We start from the raw sequence: 25,738 nt of genomic DNA on the forward strand, positions 1-25,738 counted from the left end.
AGAAGATCATGTATCATAATTGATGTTCATAGCCAAAGTACGTTGATATAGCAACAAAACGGTACCCTAGCAAACACTGTATGCTGATTGGGCTAGACACATTTGATTAAAAGTTAATAATAGGAATCAAAAATATTATGCCTGCGTAGTATATGAATAAAGTTCAAGATAACATAAATACAACAAGATTACGTAATTTTTGATTTTATAATTCATTGACTGCTTTTAAGTTGTTTTCAAACCTGTTTTCTAATTATGTATTTCAGGTGTTCTCAAACTGTTAGTAACGATACTGTCTCTAGGCTGTTGTTTAATGGGCTGACCATTTGTACGTTTTTTACAGAGAAAGCCCCGATAGTTCATATTGTTTAAATTTAAGATTGCATCAATTTTTATTATTACAAATTTTCTAGTCAGCCTGACTATCACCTGCATAGAAAATCGAAAAAAATATATGAATACCCTCAAACATAACATCTCAGTCAAAAAGATGAAGAAATACTGAATTTAAGTATCAATTCTTCTTCATTCTTCTCACTCTTTTCAGTCAAGCTCACACATCTGATGTGATAACAAGTTGCTCAATCTTTAATATTTCGCTCTCATAGCTTTTAAGAGAATAAGATGAACTGTTGTTTACTATTAATTATTGTTTATAAAATCGCGGCCTTTCCAGTCGACGATGATTTTCGTATTATTTTTCCTGACGAATTGCCGAATTTAAGGAATACTGCTGAAGTGTATTCCAATGAACCTGAAAATCGACTGAATGTGGCTGATAATCAAACTCATGAATATGAGGCTCAACTTATAGATCCTCAAATTCATGAACTTGATCCTCAAATGCATGAACTTGATACTGAAACTCCTGAACTTGAGACTGAACTAAATGACGACGCAAATGACATAAAACCCGACATTTCATCTCTGCTGAATGATACAAATATTCTAAAGTCAGACAATGACACAGAAGAGTTCCTGTATGAAGAGCAACCAGCAGACAAGCCTCAATATGGAGATTTATTTCAAGGTGACATCGAGCTATTGCCAGAACAGATTCAAATTCTTAATAGTACTGGTGAGGAAGGTGAACTTGCAGATAGAACTGGATTGATCTCAGCGGTGTATCGATGGCCAAAGAATAGAGATGGGAAAGTTATTGTTCCTTATGTTATTTCTAGTAGTGATTACAGTAAGTATTCATGGATATAATAGATATGCCTTACCTAGTTCCTCTTTTTATTTCCAGATTCTTATGAGAGAAAACTTATTAAATTTGCGATGGAATACATCCAAAAGTACACATGCATAAGATTTATTCCTAGAGTGGATCAATATGACTACATTTACATCAAGTCTGGATCAGGTTGTTCATCAAATCTTGGAAAAATTGGTGGAAAACAGACAATTAGTCTTCTCAAAAATGGCTGCCTTGGTCGTTCAACAATAGTTCACGAATTAATTCATACTCTTGGCTTTGATCACATGCAGAACAGATCAGATCGTGATAAATACGTTTGGATTTTGTGGGATAATATTGAAAGCAAGCAGAAACATAATTTTGACAAAGTTGATTCCAAAAGATTTAAGAATTTTGATACTCCATATGACTATTATTCAGTCATGCATTATGATCCGTTGGCTTTTTCAAAGAATAAGAAAAGAACGATTATTCCAAAATTAATTAAATATAGAAATGTAATTGGGCAGCTCAATGGAATGAGTAAAGGAGATGCTATAAGATTGAAGAGAATGTATCAGTGTTGATGTTTAAATGTAAAGGAATAAAATTATAGGAAATTAAAATTTGGCATAGATTAAATGAGTGAATCGAAGTGGCTCGATGGCAAAATGGATTAGTACTTTGGTATCTAATCCGCGAAGATTATGGATTCGAAACCGAGTCCGTATCATCTGGCAGAAATTATAGATTCCATTGAATCCATGGAATTTGTGAAATTTATAGAATCCTTGAAATTTGTGAAATTTATAGAATCCAATGGATTCAACTTCGAAACCCGGTAGTAGGATGTGAAGTGACAACGCGGTACACAGCTTCTTTGTAGGCTATAGGTTGTAATTTCATTAAAGAAGCTCGGATTCCATATATGGATCTATCAGTCTGAAAGCCCCGTCACGGAGAATCTGAGGCTCCACTGAAGCTCCTTTTGTTTACACCATATAGTAGCTATCTCGGTATGGAAGCAATTTGTGTTTCTCGGCCTTATGTCCTCATAATCTAAATTTAACTGAATGTCACACTAAAACAATAAAACCAGCATGTGGTCTTATCAGTTGACAGAAAAAAATTTGTGAGATTCACACTTCTTCATCTTCACGGGTCAAAATATATGTGTTATACTCAATGTCATTTTTTTCTTAATTTGCAAATTTAATAATTTAATACAATTTGCAAATCAGTCTTTATTCCTTAGCTGCTGTGATCAAAAGTGAATAATCCATGAAGATTTTAATAATTTCGTTGCTTTTAATCTATCAAATATCTACGAATCCTATCAATAAAGATCGAATAGTTTTTCCTGATGATTCAGATGAAAGGATCTACAGTCGGTTCCAAAAAGAGTCAAATGATCCTGTAAAAGATGAAGATGATTCCGACGATCAAGATGACTTCTCATTCTTATTGAATAACACAAATATTTTAAGATCAGAAAATGACACAGAAGAAGTCCTGCTTGAGGTCCAAAAAGGTGGAAAATCAAAATATGGAAAGCACTTCCAGGGTGACATCGCCTTGATGCCAGATCAAGTTAAACTATTGAATAGCATGGATTTTTCTGATAGAACAGGCTTAAAGTCAGCAATTTATCGATGGCCAAAGGATATAGACGGAAAAGTTAATGTGCCTTACATTTGTTCCGATGAGTATTGTAAGTATATTTTGAGCAGCTTACTAGTTTTCATAATAGACTGAGCTTCAGGAAGGGTCAGGCACTCCAATGTATTGTACTGCACTTACTGTACTTACTGTACTTTCTTTACTTACTGTACTTACTGTACTTACTGTACTTATTGTACTTACTGTACTTACTGTACTTACTGTACTTACTGTACTTATTGAATTTGAGTACATTAAGTACAGTACTGGACCTTTGGAGTGTCTAAGCGTAAATTTTCACTCTCTATCCAGCACCCGATCAGAAGACTCTCATCCTTAGTGCTATGGCTGACATTGAAAAGTACACATGTATAAAATTCTTACCTCATCAGGATCAGAAAGACTACATTCATATTCTATCTGAAGATGGATGTTCATCACATCTTGGAATGACTGGTGGTCGTCAAGTTATCAGTCTCGAAATAGACGATTGCGTCAGTCGTGCGACAATTTTACATGAGTTAATTCACAGCCTTGGATTCGATCACATACAAAGTCGTTCAGATCGCGATGAATTTGTGGATATACTGTGGGAAAATGTTGAAAAAGATGAATTCAGTCAATTTGATAAAGTAAATCCAAAAAGATTTAAGAATTTTGGAACTCCTTATGATTATTATTCTGTCATGCATTATGACTCAAAGGCATTCACTAAGAATGGAAAAAGAACGATTTTGCCAAAGGATCAAAAATATAGGAAAATTATTGGAAGACTTCCTTATATGAGTGAAGGCGATGCTAATAGAATTAATAAAATGTATAAGTGTGATTTTGATGAATAAATTGGAATTAAAAGTAGTTATTGACCTTAAAATGATTTCCTGCAATTAGAATGATGACAAAAATGTCCTCCTGTAATAAGCAAGATGACACAATTGCCCTCCTATAATAAGCAGGATGACAAAAAGTATGTCTCACCTATAAAGAAAATTAAAGATAGGAAAAGAAAACTTACGCTGTGAAAGGATAGTTCAAGTTTTTTTTTATTACCTTGTTTTGACACCATTTCTATGGCTGTAGTCAAGATATGTTAACTCTTGATACTTCATAATTAAGTACTTGTATGTCTTGCTGGTAGAATAGGTAAGGTGATGGCTTAAATTTGGATGATAGCTCGAACGTCTTCTGAAGTCAATCTCAAATTACTTCCTTCGTTGGCCGTATAGATCAAGTTTGATCCATGGTCTCCATCAGTCGGCGCCTGAAGCTGGCTATCGCTTGTCAATTAGTGTGATATTCCAAGTTTGATATTATCTCTATTAACGGCTTCCTTCCATGAGTTCTTCGGGGCCGTTCACTTATTCGTTTTGCGTAACGTAATAAATGGGGCCGTTACGCTTAGGTCTGCCGTGTGATAGCTAGCAATCTGAAAATTCCTAAATTAATTAACCCGAATTGCATAAGTATTCGGTGTCTACTTCAATTTAGTAAGTAGTGTCTACTTTTCGTGTTAGACATTTCGACTGGGCTTCGTTTGATTAAGAAACGAGTTAGGATCTTAAAGTGTAGCAGCAAGCATTGAAATTACATAATGATTGGAATATTGGTGGAGAAAACTTCAAAGGATGACGGTTTGTCTAAAGAAACCTAAGCAGGCAAAGAGCGTGCTCTCAAGAGCAGGTTAAGTTGAAAGCAACGCTCACGAGCATGGTCAACTAGTATATGTAAGAAACGAGCAAGCTCCCGAGAGAATGCTCTTTGCCTTTTAGGGAAACTCGAAATGAGAGCCTAAATTTATTCAAAACTTGTTCGAAACTTTGACTTTTCAATATATTTTAAAGGCATTTAAGTATAAATCTTAAAGATTCCACACCTAGATAATGCATAAAAGTAGGAAAAGACAGAGTAGAAAAAAAAATTATTTTAATTCATCTCACATTGCACAAATTTCAATTAACTTGATTATATTCATTCACATAACTTCATTTTCCATTTTGTTCATTTGTACAGAAAGTTTTTGTAACAGAGATGAGAAAAAATTATCCATTAGACATTACATAATGCTGAACATCTCTCGAAAGCGATAATCCTCAAGAAGCAAAAAAAAGCAATCCAAGTTAATATTAATTTATATTATACTCCTTACATGTAGACATTTTACAACATTCTCATTCTCTATTTAGTTTTTTTCTTTACAAGTATTTATGTAACTTACTTATGAGACATAACAGGAATTATTTGTCGAAGCATATTCACATGTTATACTTCTGAACTTCATCTTGTTCGATTATCTTTCAATGAAACTTTTTTTTGATGATGTGAATTTTTTGTTTTATTTGCTTGGTACAAAAAGAAGGCATTCCAATAAGGTACTCGTAATTTTTTTTTTTTTGAGAGCAACAACGAGAGGCAAACCAAGGGGAATCGTTTGGTCACTCAACGAGCGTCTTGAAGACCTTGACTATGCAGATGATGCCTGTCTGTTAGCACACACACACATGGACATGCAAGAGAAGCTCAAGGACCTCGAATTAGAATCAGCAAAGGTGGGCTTAGTGATCAATGTAAAAAAGCCGGAAGAAATACGAGTAAATGCTAGAAACAGAAACCCACTGGTTGTCGGACAACAAAACATCAAGCGTGTAGAACATTTCACTTACTTGGGAAGTAATATCTCAGCAGATGGCGGCGCGAAAAAGGACGTGGGCATGAGAATTCAGAAGGCGAGAGGTGCATTTTCAAAGCTCTCGAATGTCTGGAGATCCACCAGTATCAGCAAGTCCTTGAAGATGAAAATCTTCAATGCATGCGTCAAGTCAGTGCTGCTCTACGGTTGCGAAACTTGGCTTGTAACCAAAGAAATCCAGCAAAAACTTAGAGTGTTTGTCAACAGCTGCTACAGGAGAATTCTTCGAATTTGGTGGAATGGGAATCCAGAAGACTGGCCATCAAATAGCGTTTTATTGAAAAGAGCTGGACAGGAGGACATTAATCAAGAGATTCTCATGCGAAAGTATGGCTGGATAGGTCACACACTTCGAAAACGCAACGCAGTACAAAATGTCAATGCGGGTGAAGAAACACAAGTTTGTTTTAACCCCCTTGGATGGAATCCACAAAGGAAAAGACGTCCTTGAGCTCCAAAAGCAACATGGCGTAGGACGGTTTTAAAAGAATGTCAGTTAGATGCAAAAACGGATAATTTGTACAAACTTTGTGATAAGGCCAGCAACAGAGTCAGATGGAAGGCCTTTTGTAGAAACCTAGGCTCCACATCGGAGCATGGTTCCAGTAAGTAAGTAAGTAAGTAAGTACTCGAATATTTTCAGTTTTGTGCTGAATACTAGACTGTAACTTAAGAATTAAGCTATAAAAAGTACTAATTTTGAATAAATTTTGAATTTTTTTCAGTTTCTAAATATTAATTGTAATAAAAAATTATGAATTTTAAAAATACTCAAATACACAAAACTTAATGTGCTTAATGCACGAGTTACTCGAATGATTCTCGATAATTGGACAACTAAATCCAATTAGGACTTATTTGTTTACAATGTTTATTCCTTGGAGTTCAACAACAGACTGACATTTTTTGCAAAAAGGGGTTTTCAACTATGTTTATTAAATATTATTTAAAATTCAAATGACCGTTAAAACAATACTCAATACTTGAGCAACAAAAAACCAATCGATTATCAAGCTCTCGAGAGCATGTTCTTTGCCTATTAGGCAAGTGTCAAAAGCCACGTGGTGAAGCCTTCTTCATTTGCGCTGCTCAAGTAATATGATGCATCTCAAAAAAACCAATTCCTGCCATTAAAAATAAGTTCTCAAAACAATTTGCAATTCATTTTGGATAAAAAAAAAAAAAACTTTCTCATCCTCAAAAAAATTGACCTAGGTATAGGGTTTCTGACAGCGGTTAACCGTTAACAGCATAACAGCGATTTTTTCCTTAAAAATGCGGTTAACGCAAAACAGCGGTTATTGAAAAATTAACCGCGGTTAACAGCATTTTTATCTGTAAAGGCTATAAATTAGAAATTTTTTTTCCGAAAACTTTGAATTTAAATAAAAAAGTTTTAATTTCAATCTGAAATCTCTCCTTTTTTGTAAGAAAATGTGAGATTTTGGATGAAAATTTTAGGCCAGAATTCCTTTAAAAAACTTGAAAGATTTTTGAATTTTTTTTTTAAATCTCGCCATTGTCGTGAAGTTAAGTCCAATTTCTGTTCTGCTTGCCTCGAAAAATTCAGGAAAATTTCGGTCCAAATTGCTACGAAGAAAGTGTTCTTAATTTTTGCACATTTTTGTGCAAAATTAACAGCATTGCTTTCAAATATATCATCAAACGCCTTTATGTTAATGAATTTTCAATAGAAAAAAATAATTTTGGAGTTTAATCATTAAAAGTTATTGTTTTTCTTTGATTTTGATTAATTTCTTTACTTTTGTAGGTTTACGCAACCTAATTCAACCATACGAGGCAAATAAAAAGAAAATATATCAATGAAAAGCTCATTAACATAGTAAAATTGTGATATTATTAGGGATTCATAATAACCGCTGTTAACCGCGTTAACAGCTGTTTTGAGTTTTTTCATAACAGCATAAAAGCGGTTATGGAAAAACGCGGTTAATCAGGAACCCTACCTAGGTAAATACATTGCAAGATATACGTCTACAAATACTCCCATCATCTGGCAATAACAATAAAGAAAACATTTGGTACATATAATATGTACCTATCTATGTTATTGCTTGCTTGTTTATTTACTCCAGTTGCCCTAACTTTTTCTGTTGTTTGTACACAAAAGGAGAACGACTAGTTTCATCTATTGTGAGGGGAAAAGATTTTCTTGTCCTGATGTTTGAGTTTTGAGAGAAGTAAAACAAAATAAGCAAATAAAATAAAGAAACGTGCACTTCTTCTAACATGCAATAATGACTGAAGTTTGTTTGTTGTGCATTAAACTTTGAAAACAAATAAATAATTTTAAAAGTGACGTGGTTTCTCATGGAGTATGTAAAGTAAGGGAATTATCAGAAGTTTGATGTATAAAATTAGTAAGTTGAAGAGGAGTTGGAGGGATGGAGCTGAACTTTAATCTTAAATGAATTAATTCTCTGCCTGCTAAAGATGTGATAATGCTCTTTTATTAACACCAAACAGAAGCCATCTTTGTGGGATATATAGAGATGTAGTCGCCAAAGAGTGCCTTCTTCATTTGCGCTGCTCGGGTTCAAATTGCATAAATATATTAATCTCTAATCTCGAGCGACACAAATGAAGAAGACAACAATATGGCAACAAAACGGACAGCGGCTTCTATTTGGTATTGATTTTTTAGAGCTCGAAAAAGCTTAAACCTCCATGACATAGCCTTCTTCAATTGTTTCACTCGAGAATGTTGTTCATTATTAATATAAGAAATTGAAGATTTCTGCAAGTCTTCTAAATAAAAAATACCTGTAAAACTTCTATGGGAATATTCGGAAATTACATAACGCTGCATATAACTACTCAAACCACTCCTCCATTCTGCCCTTCTTCGATAATAGGATTCCCTAACGGACTATGAGTGTACTCTCCTAAATGAGCGTGCTTATGAGTAAATTCAATCATCTTGTCTGTTGGGAATTTGCACCAAATTCATGAAACAAAATTTGTACTCTGAAACAAAGCTCAAATCATTCCCAAAAAGGTGTAGAAGACTGTACCAATATTTATAAAATTTCAATCTTGCAATTCCTGTGAATGAACTTAAAAATATGGAAAACCTGAATTTTCACTAAAACATTTTCATTCAAAGGTTTTCCCTATATACATGAAAATATTGCTCATTTAATTCTCAGAGTGTATTGACACAAACATAACTGCTGCTATGCAAAATAGTGGTAAAATTAATCCTCAAAAATGCAACTGTTTTTCCCTACGTAGATGAAAATAAACAAAATGTTTGCTACATTTTAAATTAAAAAAACATTTCATAAAATAAATGCATTGAAAAATTTTTAACGGCTTTGATTGAATATATATATCCATGGCAACAACCATTAAATGCTCATACAAACAATTTTCAATTTTCATAAATATTGAACAAAATCGTAGTATGTACAACATTTTATGTAGGGCTCTATGGAAATGTAATCATAGCAACCAATTTATTTTTTTTTTTTGTGTTTATTTTCATATTTCTTGTTCAAGGTTTCAATTTAAAGGCTACCTTTTGGCTATTAAATTGTTTAAAATATTTACAAGTGGAACTTGTTCCTTAATCAAAATTACCTTGCCTCTCCTGTCCAAATAGAAAAATCAAATTTTTATCATTTAATTAAATTAAGTGAAAGTGCTCTCTCATCATAATGGAGAAAATGTCATGGCCGAGCGAAAGGATTGCCCATGGTGGAATTTTTCATCAACGCAATGTAAATTATTCGCGAGAGACTCATGGGATGATAAAAAGTAAGTAAGATGGTGATGGCCCTGAGGTGTAATTGTATTTAATGTATATGCTTCTATCTTTTTTTATCACTGCCTACTCCAGCATTAATGAGCGAAGCTAATTTAACAATGATGCAACGCAATAAGATCAATTACTTCTTAAGGCAAGGAAGTGCTCTTCCACAGCTTGAAATGCAAAAAAGAAAACTTCCATCGGAAGAATATGAGTTGCGTAGGGCACGAGAAATAATGGATAGAAGTCGTGTTGTTCGAAAGCGCTCGTGGGAAACAATCGCGAAATCTGGCGTCTTTGAAATTGAAAGGTAAGTACAGAATGTTCTTATGAATTGTGCTGAATAGAAATGCCTTCAAGTGAGATGTTTGCTTCTTGTAAATCTGATAAAGTATCATCATTGATACTGGCCATTAATTATGATAAATATGGACCAGCATTGAAAAGTTTGAGACTGGGCAAGAAACAAGCTTTTCCGCTGTTCATTCTAAGACTCAAATTTATTACAATCGCAATATTTTATCACAAAATTCAGTCATTTTTATACAAGAAGAACATGGCTGATTTCTTGCAGGGTACATAATGACATTGCGTACAATTAAGGAATGATATTAGGCGTTGTTGTTATGGAGATCTGAGAGAATTCAAACAAATTTTAACGAAATTTGATTCATTCTAAATTCTAATTAATGATAATTTGGGGGTTGTTTATTTTTGATTTGCACGGAAATTGATCATATAAATACATAGGTAATGTAGCTTCTCAGGTAGTGGTGGGTAACTTATTATTTTTCACGACATATCTTAATGATAAGCCTCAATTGAAACCACACACGGCATACAGTTCATGGCATTTTCAAATAATTGTGCCTAACTGGTTGCCCACCACTACTCTAGGATTTCTCGAAGTCTCGGGTTCGGCAAATTTTCGAGACCTTGATTTGGACCGAGACCGCGACCATGACCGGAACCTGAAGTCTGAGACCAAGATTTCAATCGATAACGAGACCAAGACTGAGACCGATACTAACAGGGAATTCTTTGAAATCTCGACAAATCTGGAGATCAACACTTGGAAGTCTTGGTCTTAGTCTTGATAATCCTCAGCACCAAAAGCTTAACCAGAATAACAGGAAAAGAATAGGGGTATTCAGAATGGTAGGGGTATCCAGAAGGATAGAAGTATCTAGAAGAGTAGGGGTATCTATAAGGGTAGTGTTATCCATTAGAATAGGGAAATCCAGAAGGGTAGGAGTTTTCAAAAGGATGAGGGAAACCTGATGAATAGGGACCAGAATGGTAGGGGTGTTGAAACTTTTTGCTATTAATCTCAAGAATTTAAGGCGGCTTAGGATCTTATAACGAAAAATTAGCTAACTGAAGAATTTTTTTCTAAAAAAGGCGGAAAGTTAGACCTGGTTAGACCCCTAAAACCTTCACTGAATCCTTTTCTAAAGTTCCCTTAATGTGATGAATTTCAATCCGAACGCACAAGTTGAATATGTACGAATAAATGCAAAGTCTGGGTGCATGTGAACTCAGCAGACATTTAGACATCTAATTCACGACTTCTACATCTTGTTCTCACCATGTTGTTCACCATGTTGTCTCAAAAAGCTTTTAAAATTTTAAGATTCTCTCTTTCATTTGCGTATGTAATTTTTAATTACAGTTGAATAAATTTTTGTATATTTTTATATACCAAAATATTATTAAAGTAAAATTCCATGTGAATTAAGTAGCATTTATTTCCATATTTCTAGAAGTGCTCAATGTGTGGGTGTAAAGTAAGAAAAACAGGTCGCATTAAAATCTAAAGCTTTGTCCCAACAATTTTTTCCCTAGAAATAAAATCTATTTCTTTTGTCATAATATGCAGAAAATATCCTCCTACAGACGTTGGAGCTGCTTAAAAGAAGTAAAATAAATTACAATATTATTTTTGTATTATTTAACCTTACAGATATGTACCCAAGGTGACAACGAGAAATAATGACAAAGCAAAGCAACAACTTCAAGAGCGAATGTCTGGTCTGAAAGAATATCCGGAGCTCGACAGATTTACATTACATACAAAAGAAAAGCATCGTAAAAATGGTAAAATTTATTCGAATGACCGCGTTGCTGAATTATTGAAAGAAATTTACGAGCGAATTGAATGGTTAAAGGAAATGGATGAATTGGGTGAGGGTAAAAAGCATCGTCAGGTCATTGACGCTCAAGTGACGGAGCGTTTGAGAGAAATTAAGAAAATTGAGGAGAAACTTGCCAAGCAGAAACGTGATGGACTTCAGGATGTAACGGAAGAAGATTAAAAATAAGAATTTTTGTGTGTCAAAAAATTGCAATCGAAAGTTTTCAAATGCAGCACTGTGAGAAATAAGATAAAACGATTTTTTTCACTTCCTTTCTTAAGTTTTCAGCATTTTTGCATGAATAGAATTTGACTTGCATAGAAGGCGTTGCTGATGATACATTGTCTCTTTGTCTACCTTCCAGTTAAGTCTGGCAAACTTTCAGTCTTTTTCGTTGTTCATTGTTGGAGGAAGTTTATTCCAACGAATTTACATGCTCATATTTCTCAATCTAAAGCAGTCGTGAGCATCTTTTTTTGTGTCACGAGGCACACCTGAGGTCGGTTTATTGGTATACACCTAAACTTGGTGCATATCCTAGGATCAAGCGAGGAGCCAAGCGTTTGTTTAAGGCAAGTATAGGTGTGGTGCAAGGGTAGGTACAGAGTAAGGGTGAGTAAAAGGTAAGGGAAGGTGTAGGGTAAAGGCAGGCGTAGGGTAAGGATAGGTGTGGGGTAATGGTAAGTGTAGGGTAAGGGTAGGAGTAAGTAAGGGTAGGAGTAAGTAAGGGTAGGAGTAGAGTAAGGGTAGGAGTAGGGCAAGGGTAGGAGTTGGTTAAGGGTAGGAATGGAGTAAAGGTAGAAGTAGGGAAAGGGTAGGTGTAGGGTAATGATATGTTTAGGGTAAAGGAATGCGTAGAGTCAAGGTAAGTGAAGCGTAAGAGTAGATGTAGAGTAAGGGTAAGTGAAGGGTAAGGGTAGATGTAGGTAAAACCGAGTGTAGATGTAGGGATACCAGATGGTAGAGTAGATACCTAGGGTAGGAATAAGGGTTAGAGCATTCCAAGTAAATTCCAAGAAACTGACATCTAAGATCCTTCTTTGTAATCCAATATACCGTAGCACACAAGCTGTCATCCACTAATCTAAAGACACTACAACTTGTTAGATAATGTAATTCCTCATAAGATAAAAGGGAGAATATTCCTCGAATTCTAACTGTCTTAAAGTACAAGATATCTTCTTTTTATTTAACTTCATATTCTGCTTAATAAATTCATTTTTCTTACGTCATTTCTATTCTACGTGTATTATGTTAAACAAGGAAAAAAAAAAGTACGAGATCTTTTTCATTATTCATTTTCTTCTTGTTTCTCGGCGTCATTCTTATTCTCTCTCTGAGTTAGCATTAAGGAAAAAAAAGTAGAAAGGAGAAAGTGAGTAGAGCATTCTGATTGTCATTATGACATTTAATCATCCCACAAATTTAGACGTGAAATGAAGAGAGACATCAAAAATGTAAAAGAAAAGAAAAACTTTTTCTTTTTGTGTTGAGACTGATATTGAAGAGATTGGACATGATTCAAGATTGTACAAATGACTTACACAATTTGTATTATTTAATGAATAGAGATTTACATGATAAGTGAATGGGTAGTGACAAAATAGGCTTGACAGAATGCAGACAGATTTTTTATTATTTTTTATTATTCTACAGATATGAAGGGTGTATCCAGGGGAGCGGGTGGTAAGTATAGGAGCACAAACCTCCTTCCTCCATCATCCATCCTCTCCTTCCTTTCTTTCTTTTTATAAATGTATACGACTTGAGTCAACCTTTACATACAAAATCCTAGTCGAGTTCGAGCTCTGGATAGGGTTTTTTGAGGCAATAATAATCTTTCCTTCCTAAATTATTACAGTCTATACACAAATTCTTTCCTTCTCAAAAATTTCTGGTCGAAAGCCGAATTCCCAACCCTTAGTCTCTTTTAGGATATGGCAATAGTTGTAGGATAGTGTAGAATAGATAAAGGTTTATGCCTCGTGTAGGAGCACATGCAACTGTACATAGACAAACCGGCATCTGTTGGGTATCAACTTATTTTTTGGAATTGATAAAACGTTGCCTTTTCTCATATTTAATTGTCTGGGTGACAATCGTGTGTCGCTAACTAGGTTTCCACGTGTGTGAATGCGAAACATATGCTGTCTCATACTGCATTAGACCTAACCACATCAGGTATCAACTTCACCTTCTTGCGATAAAGTCAATCCAAGTTACATGAAACATCCAAGTCCAGATTAACCAGGGTGTTTAAGCCTAGCAAGCCGCCATTATTAACTCCTAGCTAAGATACCAAATGAAAGAGCCAGACTGGGTCGATAACGATAGCTTCGAAAATGCTGGTTGACATCTGGCAAGAGATATTTAAAAAACACTTTAACAGCACTGATTTAGAATTTATTTTCATAAATTTAAATTAAATCTTCTGCTGAAAATATTAAAAACATTGAAAAAGCTTCAATAAATCCAACAGTAGAACAGAAAAATAATAAATTATCGCCAAGCATGAAATGAAAAATTTTCCATGTTTCTTCTTGTTCCTAAAACAAATTACAACTAATTATTTTTCCAAAAAAAAAAGTTAATGATTATAAATAATGAATTTTTGTGAATTTTTCCATTAACAGATTTTTATTTTTTTCAGTTCCTATCGAGGCATTACATATTGTCGAAGATTATGGATTGCCATTCTCGCGAGGTTCATTTTCGCATATTTTTCTCTTTTTTTCTTTCAATGCGAAAAATTTCTCATCCTGAAAACTTTTTCTCGCCTTTTTTTCTGTGCTCGTGGGATCTAAGACCTTTTTATGAATATTTTTTTTGAAGAGTTAAACTTTTTTTTCGCGAAAATAAGAAAGAAAGAATTCAACAGCCTGAACTCATTATGAAATTGAATAATTTTACGCATATTATATCATCTCATTTATTCCTTCCTTTAAATTTTTTATCGCACTTTTCTCGATTAAAAAAGTTTTCTGCATAATGGGTTATAATTTATTTGAGACAGAAATTAGGAACAGAAGGATCTTCTTTAATAATTAAACTTTTGAATTGGAGAAGATTCATTTTGACAGAATTTTTATTACTTGCCAAATTTAGAAGCTTCATGCTGTCAAGATGATCGTTTTTAGTTACTTTAAAGATTCTGTTGGAATGAACGATTATTAAATAGAGTCAAAGTGAAAGCTTTTTGGAAAGCTCATGGCGAGGAAATGACAGTTGTAGTAGCTGTTATAGCCCGGAACAGTGATCTGGTCAATCGCTTTATTGACGCCGTACGATTCACAGTGGATCAATAGGAACCAATCATCATCATCATCATCATCATCAAATGACAGTTTCATGCCAACTTGTCTGAAACAGGATTTAATCGAATTTTTCCTAGAATCGCTAACCTAGAATAGTCATATTTTCAACGCAAAACATTTTCTATAGCAAAATATCAAAGTTAATGCTTTTCTAAAAGCACAGAGCATATAAATTGCCGAATATCTAGCCTTATGGGATTTTGACTTTGTTCTAAAGGCGGAATAAATTGAATCTGAGTCAGTTTGGCTTTAAGTCGGATTTTATACCGACTTGACTGTAGTCCCGATTGACACATATTGAAATATTGCCATCACGATGACGAAGTGGCATTATACTTAGAACCAAGTTGCAGCCACTTGGCGAAAACAATCCAATTTGCCAAGTGGATGTTCAATATGTGTCGATTGGATTTGTGAATCTGGAGTTCAATGGATCTAACTCACACTAGCCAAAGGTCGGATTTTAGGCTTAACTACGTCTTAACATACAAAGAGCATGATTACATTAATGCACATACTCAAAATATGCTTTTTTCATACAAATGAGCATGCTCTCAAAGAGAAGTATACTCAGAATATGCCCTTTGTCTGTTAGGGACCAAGATTTACAAGACCTGCATTTGATCAGTCTGACTCAGATTTGATGAATTTCTCCCTCAGGTTATGGTCAAGTTGGCCTAGAGTCAGATTTTTTGCAATTTTGCCTTTCGTGTTGCTTCCGGTCTTAACATAAAATTGACCAAGCTTGATTTAAAACAAATTTTACTATAAACTCAAATGATAAAGGTACAAATTACAATTAAATCAAGTTTCTTAATTAAATTCATCCAATTTTTTCTGAAATTTTTTGTTCAAATTCTCTAAAACTTCCATCCCTTTCTATCAAAATAAATCAACATTGTAGACAGAAACTTTGTTTCATTAAAAAAGGATAAAAGGAAAAAATGACGTAAAAGACAAAAAACTTTGACCTCATTTGAATATATTTATATACACATATTATTAATTATGCAGTCCTTCAGTGCGAAATTCATTAAAAAAAAGTGAAACCCCTTCTTTTGCTGTAATGAGATTATTGAGGTAGCATCATCTAAATACTAAGTTTTAATTAACTTTCACACAGCTTTCACGTTTTTTTGTTGTTGTTTTAATTCCATATAAATGAAAGGATGTAGCTCATTCGCATAACTAAAAGATGAGCAAAAAAAGAACTTTAATGAAAGTCAAAAAATTATGACCGCAAATTTACCACTGAAAATGATATTTTAATTGCATTTTTATTACCATTTATCCCCTTCTAGGCACTTTTGAAAGTTTTTCATTTTTATTCATTCCGTGAGCGAAACGAGATAATAATAATTTAATTTTAAGAATATTTACGGTGTATTATTTACTTAATGTGGAGAACCTTAGCTGTAAGAGAGATGTTGCTTTAGGGATGGTGGATGGCTGTTAAAATTTGATTCCGCGATTGTGGCAAATTGTTAATTTTGTTAAAAGATTTTTTAAAAGTTTTTGAAATTTGATGATATTAAAATCTTAAAACTATTGAAATTTAAAATTTTAAAATCTCCAAAATTATTGAAAATCAAATTTTAAAATCTCAAAATTTTAGAAATTCAAATTTTCAAATTTCTTAATTTTTAAAATTCAAATTTTTCGAATTTCAAATTCTAAAATCTCCTAATTTTTGAAATTCAATCTTTAAAATCTTGAAATTTTTTGAAATTCAAAATTTAAAATTTCAAAACTTTTGAAATTCAAAATTTAAAATCTCAAAATTTATGAAATTCAAATTTTAAACTCTCAAAAATTTTCAAAATTCAAATATCCAAAAATAATCTCAATTTTTGAAATTCAAATTTTGAAATCTCAAACTTTGAAAATCAATTCTTAAAATCAAAAAATTTTTGAAATTCAAGTTTAAAATCTCGAAGAATTTAAATTTTGAAGTTCAAATTTTTAAATCTCAAAATTTTTTAAATCTCATCTTTTAAAATCTAAAAATTTTGAAAACACAAATTTCAAAATTTTTTGAAATTCAAATTTTAAAGTCTTGAAATTGATGAAATTCAAATTTTAAAATTTGAAAATATTCTTAATTATATTTAAAGTACATTTTTGCCAACCCCAAAAAGTCTCCCAAATGTAAATTCATTTCAAAAATTAATTAATGTTTAAATAATGAAAGACAGAAAGCAGGAAAAAAGGTAATGTTGATAAATAATAAGGAAAAAAAGCTCATGAATAATATTTGAATTACATAAAAAAGAGAATATTATGCTACGCAAACGACAGATGAATCATAAGTCTAATCTTATTAGGAGATGTAAAAGTAATATACTCGCAAAATCGACTTAAACACATTAGATATTCTACTAACAAGCATGAAAATGAAGTATCATATTTCCGTAGTTCATATTCTGCCACAACAACTCATCCATAAAACATAAATTCTCTATCCATGTCGCTTACATATCTTGTGAGCAGCAAAACAAAAAAAAAATAAAGTAAAACTTTTTTTAACTTTCTCATCACAAAATCATTCATGTATTTAAGCAGCATCAGTGTCACGTTCGATACCGCTTTGTAGCAATAATGTTGATTTTTTTCCATATCAGTTTTTGATCCAGTAAAATGTTATTTGTCATATGTCAGCATATGAATTGAATAAAAAATTAATTGAGTTAAGTTCAAATGAGACGAAATGTGAGATTCAAAATCCTATATGACAGGATTTATAAGATGATATTGATTACTTGTTATGTTTTATATGTTTTAAGAGTCTTAACATGTACTGTATATACTTAAAATCATGTAGCGTAATATACATCAAAATCATACCTGGAAAATTATTGATGTCTTTATTCTTTAAATTATTGTTGAGATATGTCAAGATTATGATTACAATGTCACGTGCCATAATACTTTTCTGAAGTGTGTGATGTGATTTATTATTATAAAATTAGAATAAGGAAAAAGTTTCAATTTTTTAAGATGAAAATTACATTCGGATATATTATATCATTTTGTTTATACTTGCTAATCCACTTTGTAGTCATGAGACAAATTGACAAAAATATTAATTACATCTTCATTAATTAATTAAATAAACAAAAATAGCATTTCAATTTTTGCGCTAGTAGAAAATTCCTACAGCAACTCATAACAGAAAGAGATTAAAATACTTCACATTACTTGCTTAAAATGATATTTTTTTGTAATGTTGCTGTGATACCTTCAAACCGTTGTTATGACATGAATGATACATTCGTGACAGTAACGTGGCGTTGCCATGAGAGAATTATGCTACTTAAAACAAAAAAGCTCGTGCATCAATTTTTGATTCAGTAAACAGATTTTCGATTGAGTTATAAACAGAACAAAAATTAAATCAATAATTTTTCGTCTTTAAATTCTTGACGAATTTTCGAGATTGAGAGACAGAGAGACCACGAGACAGGAAAACAATGAGACCAAGAGACAGAGAAACAAAGATACCATGTGACAAAGAGACCATGAGACAGAGAGACCAAGAGACCATGAGACAAAGAGGCCATGAGACAGAGAGACCAATAGACCATGACTCAAAGAGACAATGAGACCATGAGACAAAGAGACCATGAGACAGAGAGACCAAGAGACAGAGTGACTATGAGACCAAGAGACAGAGAGACCAAGAGACAGAGAGACCATGAAACCAAGAGACAGAGAGACCAAGAGACATAGAGACCAAGAGACAGAGAGACCATGAGACAGAGAGACAATGATACCATGAGACCAAGAGACAGAGAGACCATGAGTGTTTCGAAAACAATACCAAGTTCGAAACCAAGACCTCCCAGTTCTCAAGAACTCTTAATAAAAATGCCAAAAAATATCCTTAAACTTCTCGTTCAATAGCTTGACAGCACAGAACATAAATTTCCAAATTTAATGAGAATTCTTCTTCCAATCAGACAATTTAAGCACAATAGCTCATACAAAACAAAACAGAACTTACGAAATGCTCAAAAAAATATTGAGTTTCTATATCAATAGATTTGTCTCTATAGTTACTTGAGCTAGATCCACTTTACCCGAGAGTGGGAGACAAATATGACTGTTTAGGTGGTATACATGTGAATGATTCTTGTACTTTGACCCCACCTACATGTTAATTTATAGATAAATATATATATAAAAAAAATTAGGATATAAAACTAGTTGGGAACAAAATCATTATCCCATTATACTAACAAACTAACAACATCACATTTAATGCGATTCAATGCTACAGACTTATCTGATTTGCGAGCAAAAAAAAATAAGAAAGTCGAAAAGAAAAAGTTGTTCTCAAGCAAGAAAATGAAGAAATGGAAGATGAAAATGAAAATATAATATTAAGTGTCATTATCCATTATCGATTGTCTCCCTCAATATAACATAATGCGATGGACATCAGAATAAATTTATCAATTCAGTAAATACATTAAGATGAACAGGAAAAATCCTTTTAATTGATTAAACAATTTTCCGTCACGCACACATGAAATTTTCTCATCGATACTAGGGAGTGCATTTTTTTGTGTAGCTATGGGGGAGGACAAATTGGTGTTCAAATAGATTTGTGTGCGCTAATTGGATTATGGGATCGTTTAAAGGGAATGTGACGCAAAAAACTTTTCCTTGTAAATAATCGTACAAATTACTGGATTATCCGCCTAGTCTTCGACGGACTCTAATCTTTGTTTTATCAAGACCTTCGCCACCTGATTGTTGATTGCCGTGACTGAATATTAAAAAACTAAAGATGCCTCCTTGCCTCCTTTCTTCCATAGAATTATGCGAAAATAAAGCGAAAATCATGGAATTTTATAATAAGTAAGCATTTTGACCCTCCTTCCGCCTCCCCATGATTATCAAAATCTCAACCCTAGCCTTCCCAAAAGAGGGTTACATAATAAGTAAACGGCCTCGTTAGCTGTTCAGAATTGAAGGTCCATAGCTCTGCATTACATGCGCGTCACAAGGCTAATGATAGTTTAGCGATTCACTAGTCCTGCTGCTCAAATATAGAGCTTAAGATTGTAAGCTTTGGTATAGAGCTACAGAATGTAAGGAATGGGATCAGAATTCCCTCTTTTAATGACACATTGCCTATAGCCTTCAAAGAAAGTAAACTACTTCGAAAAAGTAAAAGTGAAAATTCCCCTGCCGAGTCTCGAACCCATGACCGCTGAATTGATGGGAATGATGATGAAATCCCGAATGACGAAACCACTACGCCATCGAGCCATTGCGACTCGAAATTTGAAATGACATAAAACCAATTATATCCTCAGAATTGATTCATTTGACTATTTCAATGGTGTGAAACTTTTTATTTTTCGCGGAACACTCTAGTGGTAAGCTTCGATTGAAACCACATACAGGATACGATTCATGGAATCTCCTAGTGTGCTCCTAGTGCACACAGATTAACCACCATTAAACTATTTCATTCAATTTGTTCATAATCTGAAATTATTAACAACTGTATCAGTTTCATCTGTAGCTAATAATTAAAATGATTACAATGGATATATTTTAACATATTTTACATCCAGATTACAAAAGCAGATGAAACACAAAGCGAGGGAGAGAATATAAAAAAATCTCTGTAATTTTAAATATAACACAAATGGATTTTTAACCAAATGAGACATATTTGGTTGTTATGGTAAAGTTCCATAAAAACTTTTTTCCATGCTTTTCATTTTTTTTTCCTTCCCATTAAATGTAAACACAGAAAATTGCTTTTAATTATAATGAGCAAACTGCTAAACGATAGACGAAAAAAACGCATTCAATTCTCGCGAATGGAAGGCAAAAAGAATCTCATCTAAATGGAGCAAAGTATGAGATGAGGAACAGAGATTTTTATTATATTTTGTTCTCATCTTCTTGCCATCTCTGTTTTCATTTTAAAAACCTAACGCTTTTACACAACCAGAGATTTAATTAAAGTAATTTAATGAAATGCTTGTGCTTCTTTTTCTTAAAATTGCTTCTGCTCATACTTTATCCCAAATTATCCTCTTCTCTAGCTCCATTCCCCTCCATTCTACCGACATGACAAGCTCGATGAAAAGCTTTCACTATGCATTACATATAATATTTATATCTGTATGTATCAAGCGTTAAGAATAAAAAAAAATCCCCAGCAATACTGAATAAATTAAATTAGATATTTGAGCGAACTTTACTGTTATGCTGTACTGTGTACAGAAATTATGGGAAGATGAGCAGCGTTCCTTTCTTTACTACAAGTTCATTAAAATTTTATAATTGTTAGTGCATCCTTCTTCATGTATGCCGACATTCACTTCCATATGGGAAATAAAAAAAAGTAATGAATGTGTATGATGTGAAGGAAGAGAAAAAAAAACTGCAAAGCAAGACACTGGAAAGTTCCAAGGTTATAATGGGAAGCATAAAGTTCTATTGGAATGAAAATATGAAAATGTAAAATGTTGGATATATTTAGATATTTTTCAATGCTCAGTCTGATAGTAAGAGTCATTCGATGATAAGGTTTCTGGATACAGGAAGAGTTGGTTGCATTTTTGAGGGATTTATTACAATTTGATTAAGCAGATCTGAGAATTTGTATTTTAAGTAGCACATCGTGATGTGGGGTTTTCACCCGAGCGACACATATGAAAAAGGTTCCACCATGTAGCTTTTAAGGATCTACTGAAGCTTTTTTGTTAACAACAAATAAAAGACACCTTCAAGAGGCATCGAATTGGCTGTCATGTGACATTCGAAATGGCTTTCATGTGACATTCGAAATGGCTGGCATGTGTCATCCGAAATTGCTGTCATGTGACATTCGGAATGGCTGTCATGTGACATTCAGAATGGCTGTCATGTGACATTCGAAATGGCTGTCATGTGACATCCGAAATGGCTGTCATGTGTCATCCAAAATGGCTGTCATGTGACATCCGAAATGGCTGTCATGTGTCATCCGAAATGGCTGTCATGTGACATCCGAAATTGCTGTCATGTGTCATCCGAAATGGCTGTCATGTGACATTCGAAATGGCTGTCATGTGTTATCAGAAATGATTTTCATGTGACATTCGAAATGGCTGTCATGTGACATTCGAAATGGCTGTCATGTGACATTCAGAATGGCTGTCATGTGACATTCGAAATGGCTTTCATGTGACATTCGAAATGGCTGGCATGTGTCATCCAAATTGACTGCCATGTGGCATCCGAAATGGCTGCCATATGACATCCGAAATGGCTGCCATGTGACATCCGAAATGGCTGTCATGTGACATTTGAATTTGCTGCCATGCAACATCCAAAATGGCTGTCATATGACATCCGAATTGGCTGTCATGTGACATCCAAAATGGCTGTCATGTGTCATCCGAAATGGCTGTCATGTGTCATCCAAAATGGCTGTCATGTGACATCCGAAATGGCTGTCATGTGACATCCGAAGTGGCTGCCATGTAACATCCGAATAGGCTGCCATGTGACATATGAAATGACTCCCATGTGGCGGAGCCTCAAAGGCTCCATATCGAAGCATTGTGTCGCTCGGGTTCTAAAATATATCTCTGCATATGACACCAATTAAATTGCCATAATGTAAGAATCCATATTCCTGGCCATAATCGCAAACTTAGTCCACTTCCTAATTTTTTACGGTGAAATACTTGGAAAATGCTCCTTTTTTGACTCAGTTCCTACAGATATTAATTAGAAAATGATTTGACTAATCAAATCTCATTCATCATGGATGGATTTCATCCTCCAATAACTCGTGCAATAATATATAATTTAATTATCCATGGATATATTGATTTCAATTTAATGAAGATCTTCAAACTTGAATTATTGTAATTTCAACGAGATATAAAAAGGGAATGGAAAGAGAAGTAAGAGGAAGTAAAAAGAAGAAAAAAAGGGGAGATTAAGTTCTATGGTCAAATAAGGGCTAATGGATACACATGAAAAAACAACACATTAATCATTTTTGTGTGCTTATCTACGTCATGTAGGCTTTATAGGATTTTTGGTACTCTTAATTGATGTAAGATCCGTTGATCCTTTCACTTTTTTTTGTTGCCTTCGCTTCTTCAACTTATTCTCTTAATTTTTACTGTTCATCATGAACGCCGGCGGGCATCCATGAGAAAAATATTCTTTTTTTTCTTTCTGTTCCTCCATCTCCATTGTGCTGTATGATGATGGTACATAAACACATACACAAGTCCTTTGTAGCCACATAAAGCACATAAGAAATGTTAATCACACTCAGCCACTTGAGACGCATAAGGATCTAAGCGTCAACTTGAGAGTTCTACTTATATTGCAGTTTTTGCCTTTTTCCTCACATTCATCACGTCCGTATATAAATAAATTGAACACAAAGCTTGTGCGGAGATGCCCTCCGATTATTCTTATTTAAGGAACAACACACTGTAAGGACGAGGGTAATAATGAAGACTGGGAATGAAGAGAATCCGAGGCGATGTCGAAAAAAAAGGAAAACAATTTCCAAGCATGCCCCATAATCTCAGCATAAGCTTCGAATTTCAATTTCAACTCAATAAATTGGTACACAATGGAAATTTATTGCTGTTTATCGACATCCATTCGAAGCAACTGCATCAGCTGCAGAAATTTATATTTTTTTTATATAAAATATTTGTGCTTCATTCGAGTCCATCTCATATACACCTTAAATGTGGCTGTTATCATAATATTACACACATTTATGCAACAATAAATCCATTGGATTGTGTGTGAGTGTAAAGCATTACCTATCCGGATACCTATGTGGTTTTTGTTAGATTGTTGATTGTTGATGATGTTTTTCAGATTTTCATGTGATTCCTGAATGTATGTATACACATTTGTATGACTTTAATTAGGTCAATTTAGAATACAGCTTGCAATTGGGGCTTTTTTAGGGGTAAATTTATTGCTGAAAATAGAAATTGAATAATAATTACCTTATTCGATCTCTTTCGATAACTATATCCATCGTTTTTATTTGAATAATTTTCATTCCTTCCTCTTCCTGAATTCCTTTCTCTCTTCATTTCCATTTTATTTGCAAATCCAATAAATAAAATTCAAACAATGCGGTATGATGATTAAGAATATAGGATTTCCTTTTTATTTGTATGTCTCTTTTGTGTTTATCATTAAATTTAGTTTGTGAAACTGAAACATTGTGGAGTGATATGGAGTGGATATGGAGTCGTTCGCAGGGCCGTTCACTTATCACGTGATGCAAAAAATCAAGTTATGTATTGGCCACATATCCTTTAACGAAATCTCCACGAAGTAAACTTAATAAGTGAACCTCCAAAATATTGATAGTTTTTGGATCTAATTGGCTGTAGCGAGATTCGAACTCATCACTTTCTGTTTGAGCAATCTGACCTGTTGGCCACCGAACCATAAGGGCCAGATCACGAAGTCGACTTAAGTTGAATCAACTTTATATAAAATTGGAGTCGACTTCGAGCTCTAATAAGAACTCAAGTGACAATATTTTAATTTAAATAATGAACAGTTCTTTTTCTAATAGCATCAGAGACGTTTTAACAGAAGGGAGGAGGGTGAAGGGGTTTAGGAGTCCTTCCTCGCCCTCAAAAAATTTCTGTTTACGCTCCTGAATAGAAAAAATGAATTCATGAAATAGTCTCAGGTGCTGAGTAATTTTCATACCTCAAAGTTTTTACTGATCATGTTTTTACTTACCTGATCAGCACACTTTTATAATGACAGCCAGATGGTGACCTCATGACATCCAAGTTGCAAATTTAATGACAATCATCACAAATATTGTCACTTGGACGCAACATGGCAGCCACTTGACTGGCTTAAACTATGTGTGCCGATCGGGTAAGATTTGGATAGATTCATGACATCTGAAGAAGCAAATACATGAAGAAATTACCAATAAATTGTATGGTTTTTGCCTGTGCCTAAATTGTATGTATTAGGTGCCTGTTTTGCAACTCTGTTCTAAAGCATTAAAATTCTATAATTAAATTAAGAAACAAAACAAAATTAAAAGGATAAAGCAAAGCGATTACTCGCTATTTTCAAAAAAAACATGCTCTAAAAATAAATCATATTCATAGATTCTTTTAATCTTTTAATCAGTTTATACAAGTTGGAGAAAATATATTCCGCATGCAGCAAACATTACTTTCTACAAATATGCAGCTACAAAACTAGAAACTTTAACAAAAGCAATAAATTTTTCTCATCTCCGATTTTATTTAAGAAGAATGAAAAAAAAAGGAGGTAAAAAAAAATTCATCCAAAGATGTAGTTTGTAGCAAATTGAGCGTAGTATACATTTTTAAGGCTTTATTACGTAGGAACAATAATAGTAATAGCATTGTTGGAAATTGTTAAGTCGTTGGTGAAGTTGGTAAAAAAACATAAATCACCCAAAACTATAAAAATTTTTATAAAAAAGCTTTTATCTTTCTCGCATTTCATTCCTTTTTTACATTCCATTTACTGCCTTATTTCTTTCTCGGTGTTCTATTTAGTTTTACAAGATTCAAGGAATAAAATAAAATAAAAAAGAATCGTTCAGTACATGCATATGAATTATTATTTTTATTATTATATTATATGCATTCTTCTTGCCTTTTATTCTGTTATCATGCATGAATAAGTGAAAAAATTGTTTAAGTTGTTTGCTCTAAATTTGGCTACCTATAAACTTTTTTTTTTCGAGCATTTTTTTGCTCATTTTTTTTGCTTTCAAGAATTGTTAAAAATTTTCTGGATAAAAAAGTGAAGAACTGTGGGATTGTTCACTTATGATGTAACGTGAAAGATCGATGGCATCAAACTTCTCTCCTTTCCTCTTCTTCACATCAAAATCAATCCTTCCACCTTCATGGCAAGAGCGTAGCAAGATCTTTTTGTTAGGGGGAGCCCGACTGTTCTTGAAATAACAAAATAAACTGT

At 33.4% G+C, this 25,738-nt stretch overlaps 3 protein-coding genes across 3 annotated transcripts; all 3 read left to right on the forward strand.

The window, feature by feature from the left end:
* Positions 1 to 561: 561 nt before the first annotated feature.
* LOC139094127 (low choriolytic enzyme-like) lies at positions 562 to 1,778 on the forward strand. Its single transcript, XM_070645058.1, has 2 exons — positions 562 to 1,192; positions 1,250 to 1,778. Exons 1-2 carry the CDS (start codon positions 625 to 627, stop codon positions 1,765 to 1,767), a joined length of 1,086 nt encoding a protein of 361 aa, XP_070501159.1. The 5' UTR covers positions 562 to 624; the 3' UTR covers positions 1,768 to 1,778.
* A 678-nt stretch (positions 1,779 to 2,456) lies between these two features.
* On the forward strand, positions 2,457 to 3,681 carry LOC139094137 (low choriolytic enzyme-like). The gene is made up of 2 exons (XM_070645071.1): positions 2,457 to 2,891; positions 3,152 to 3,681. Exons 1-2 carry the CDS (start codon positions 2,462 to 2,464, stop codon positions 3,679 to 3,681), a joined length of 960 nt encoding a protein of 319 aa, XP_070501172.1. The 5' UTR covers positions 2,457 to 2,461.
* Positions 3,682 to 9,205: 5,524 nt separating this feature from the next.
* Positions 9,206 to 11,612, forward strand: LOC139094030 (UPF0193 protein EVG1 homolog). The gene is made up of 3 exons (XM_070644903.1): positions 9,206 to 9,305; positions 9,388 to 9,607; positions 11,261 to 11,612. Exons 1-3 carry the CDS (start codon positions 9,206 to 9,208, stop codon positions 11,610 to 11,612), a joined length of 672 nt encoding a protein of 223 aa, XP_070501004.1.
* Positions 11,613 to 25,738: the final 14,126 nt, after the last annotated feature.

Source organism: Chironomus tepperi, unplaced genomic scaffold, assembly GCF_022539635.2.
Source record: "Chironomus tepperi strain 1889 unplaced genomic scaffold, CSIRO-AGI_Ctep_v1 contig_349, whole genome shotgun sequence".
NCBI classification, from domain to species: domain Eukaryota; kingdom Metazoa; phylum Arthropoda; class Insecta; order Diptera; family Chironomidae; genus Chironomus; species Chironomus tepperi.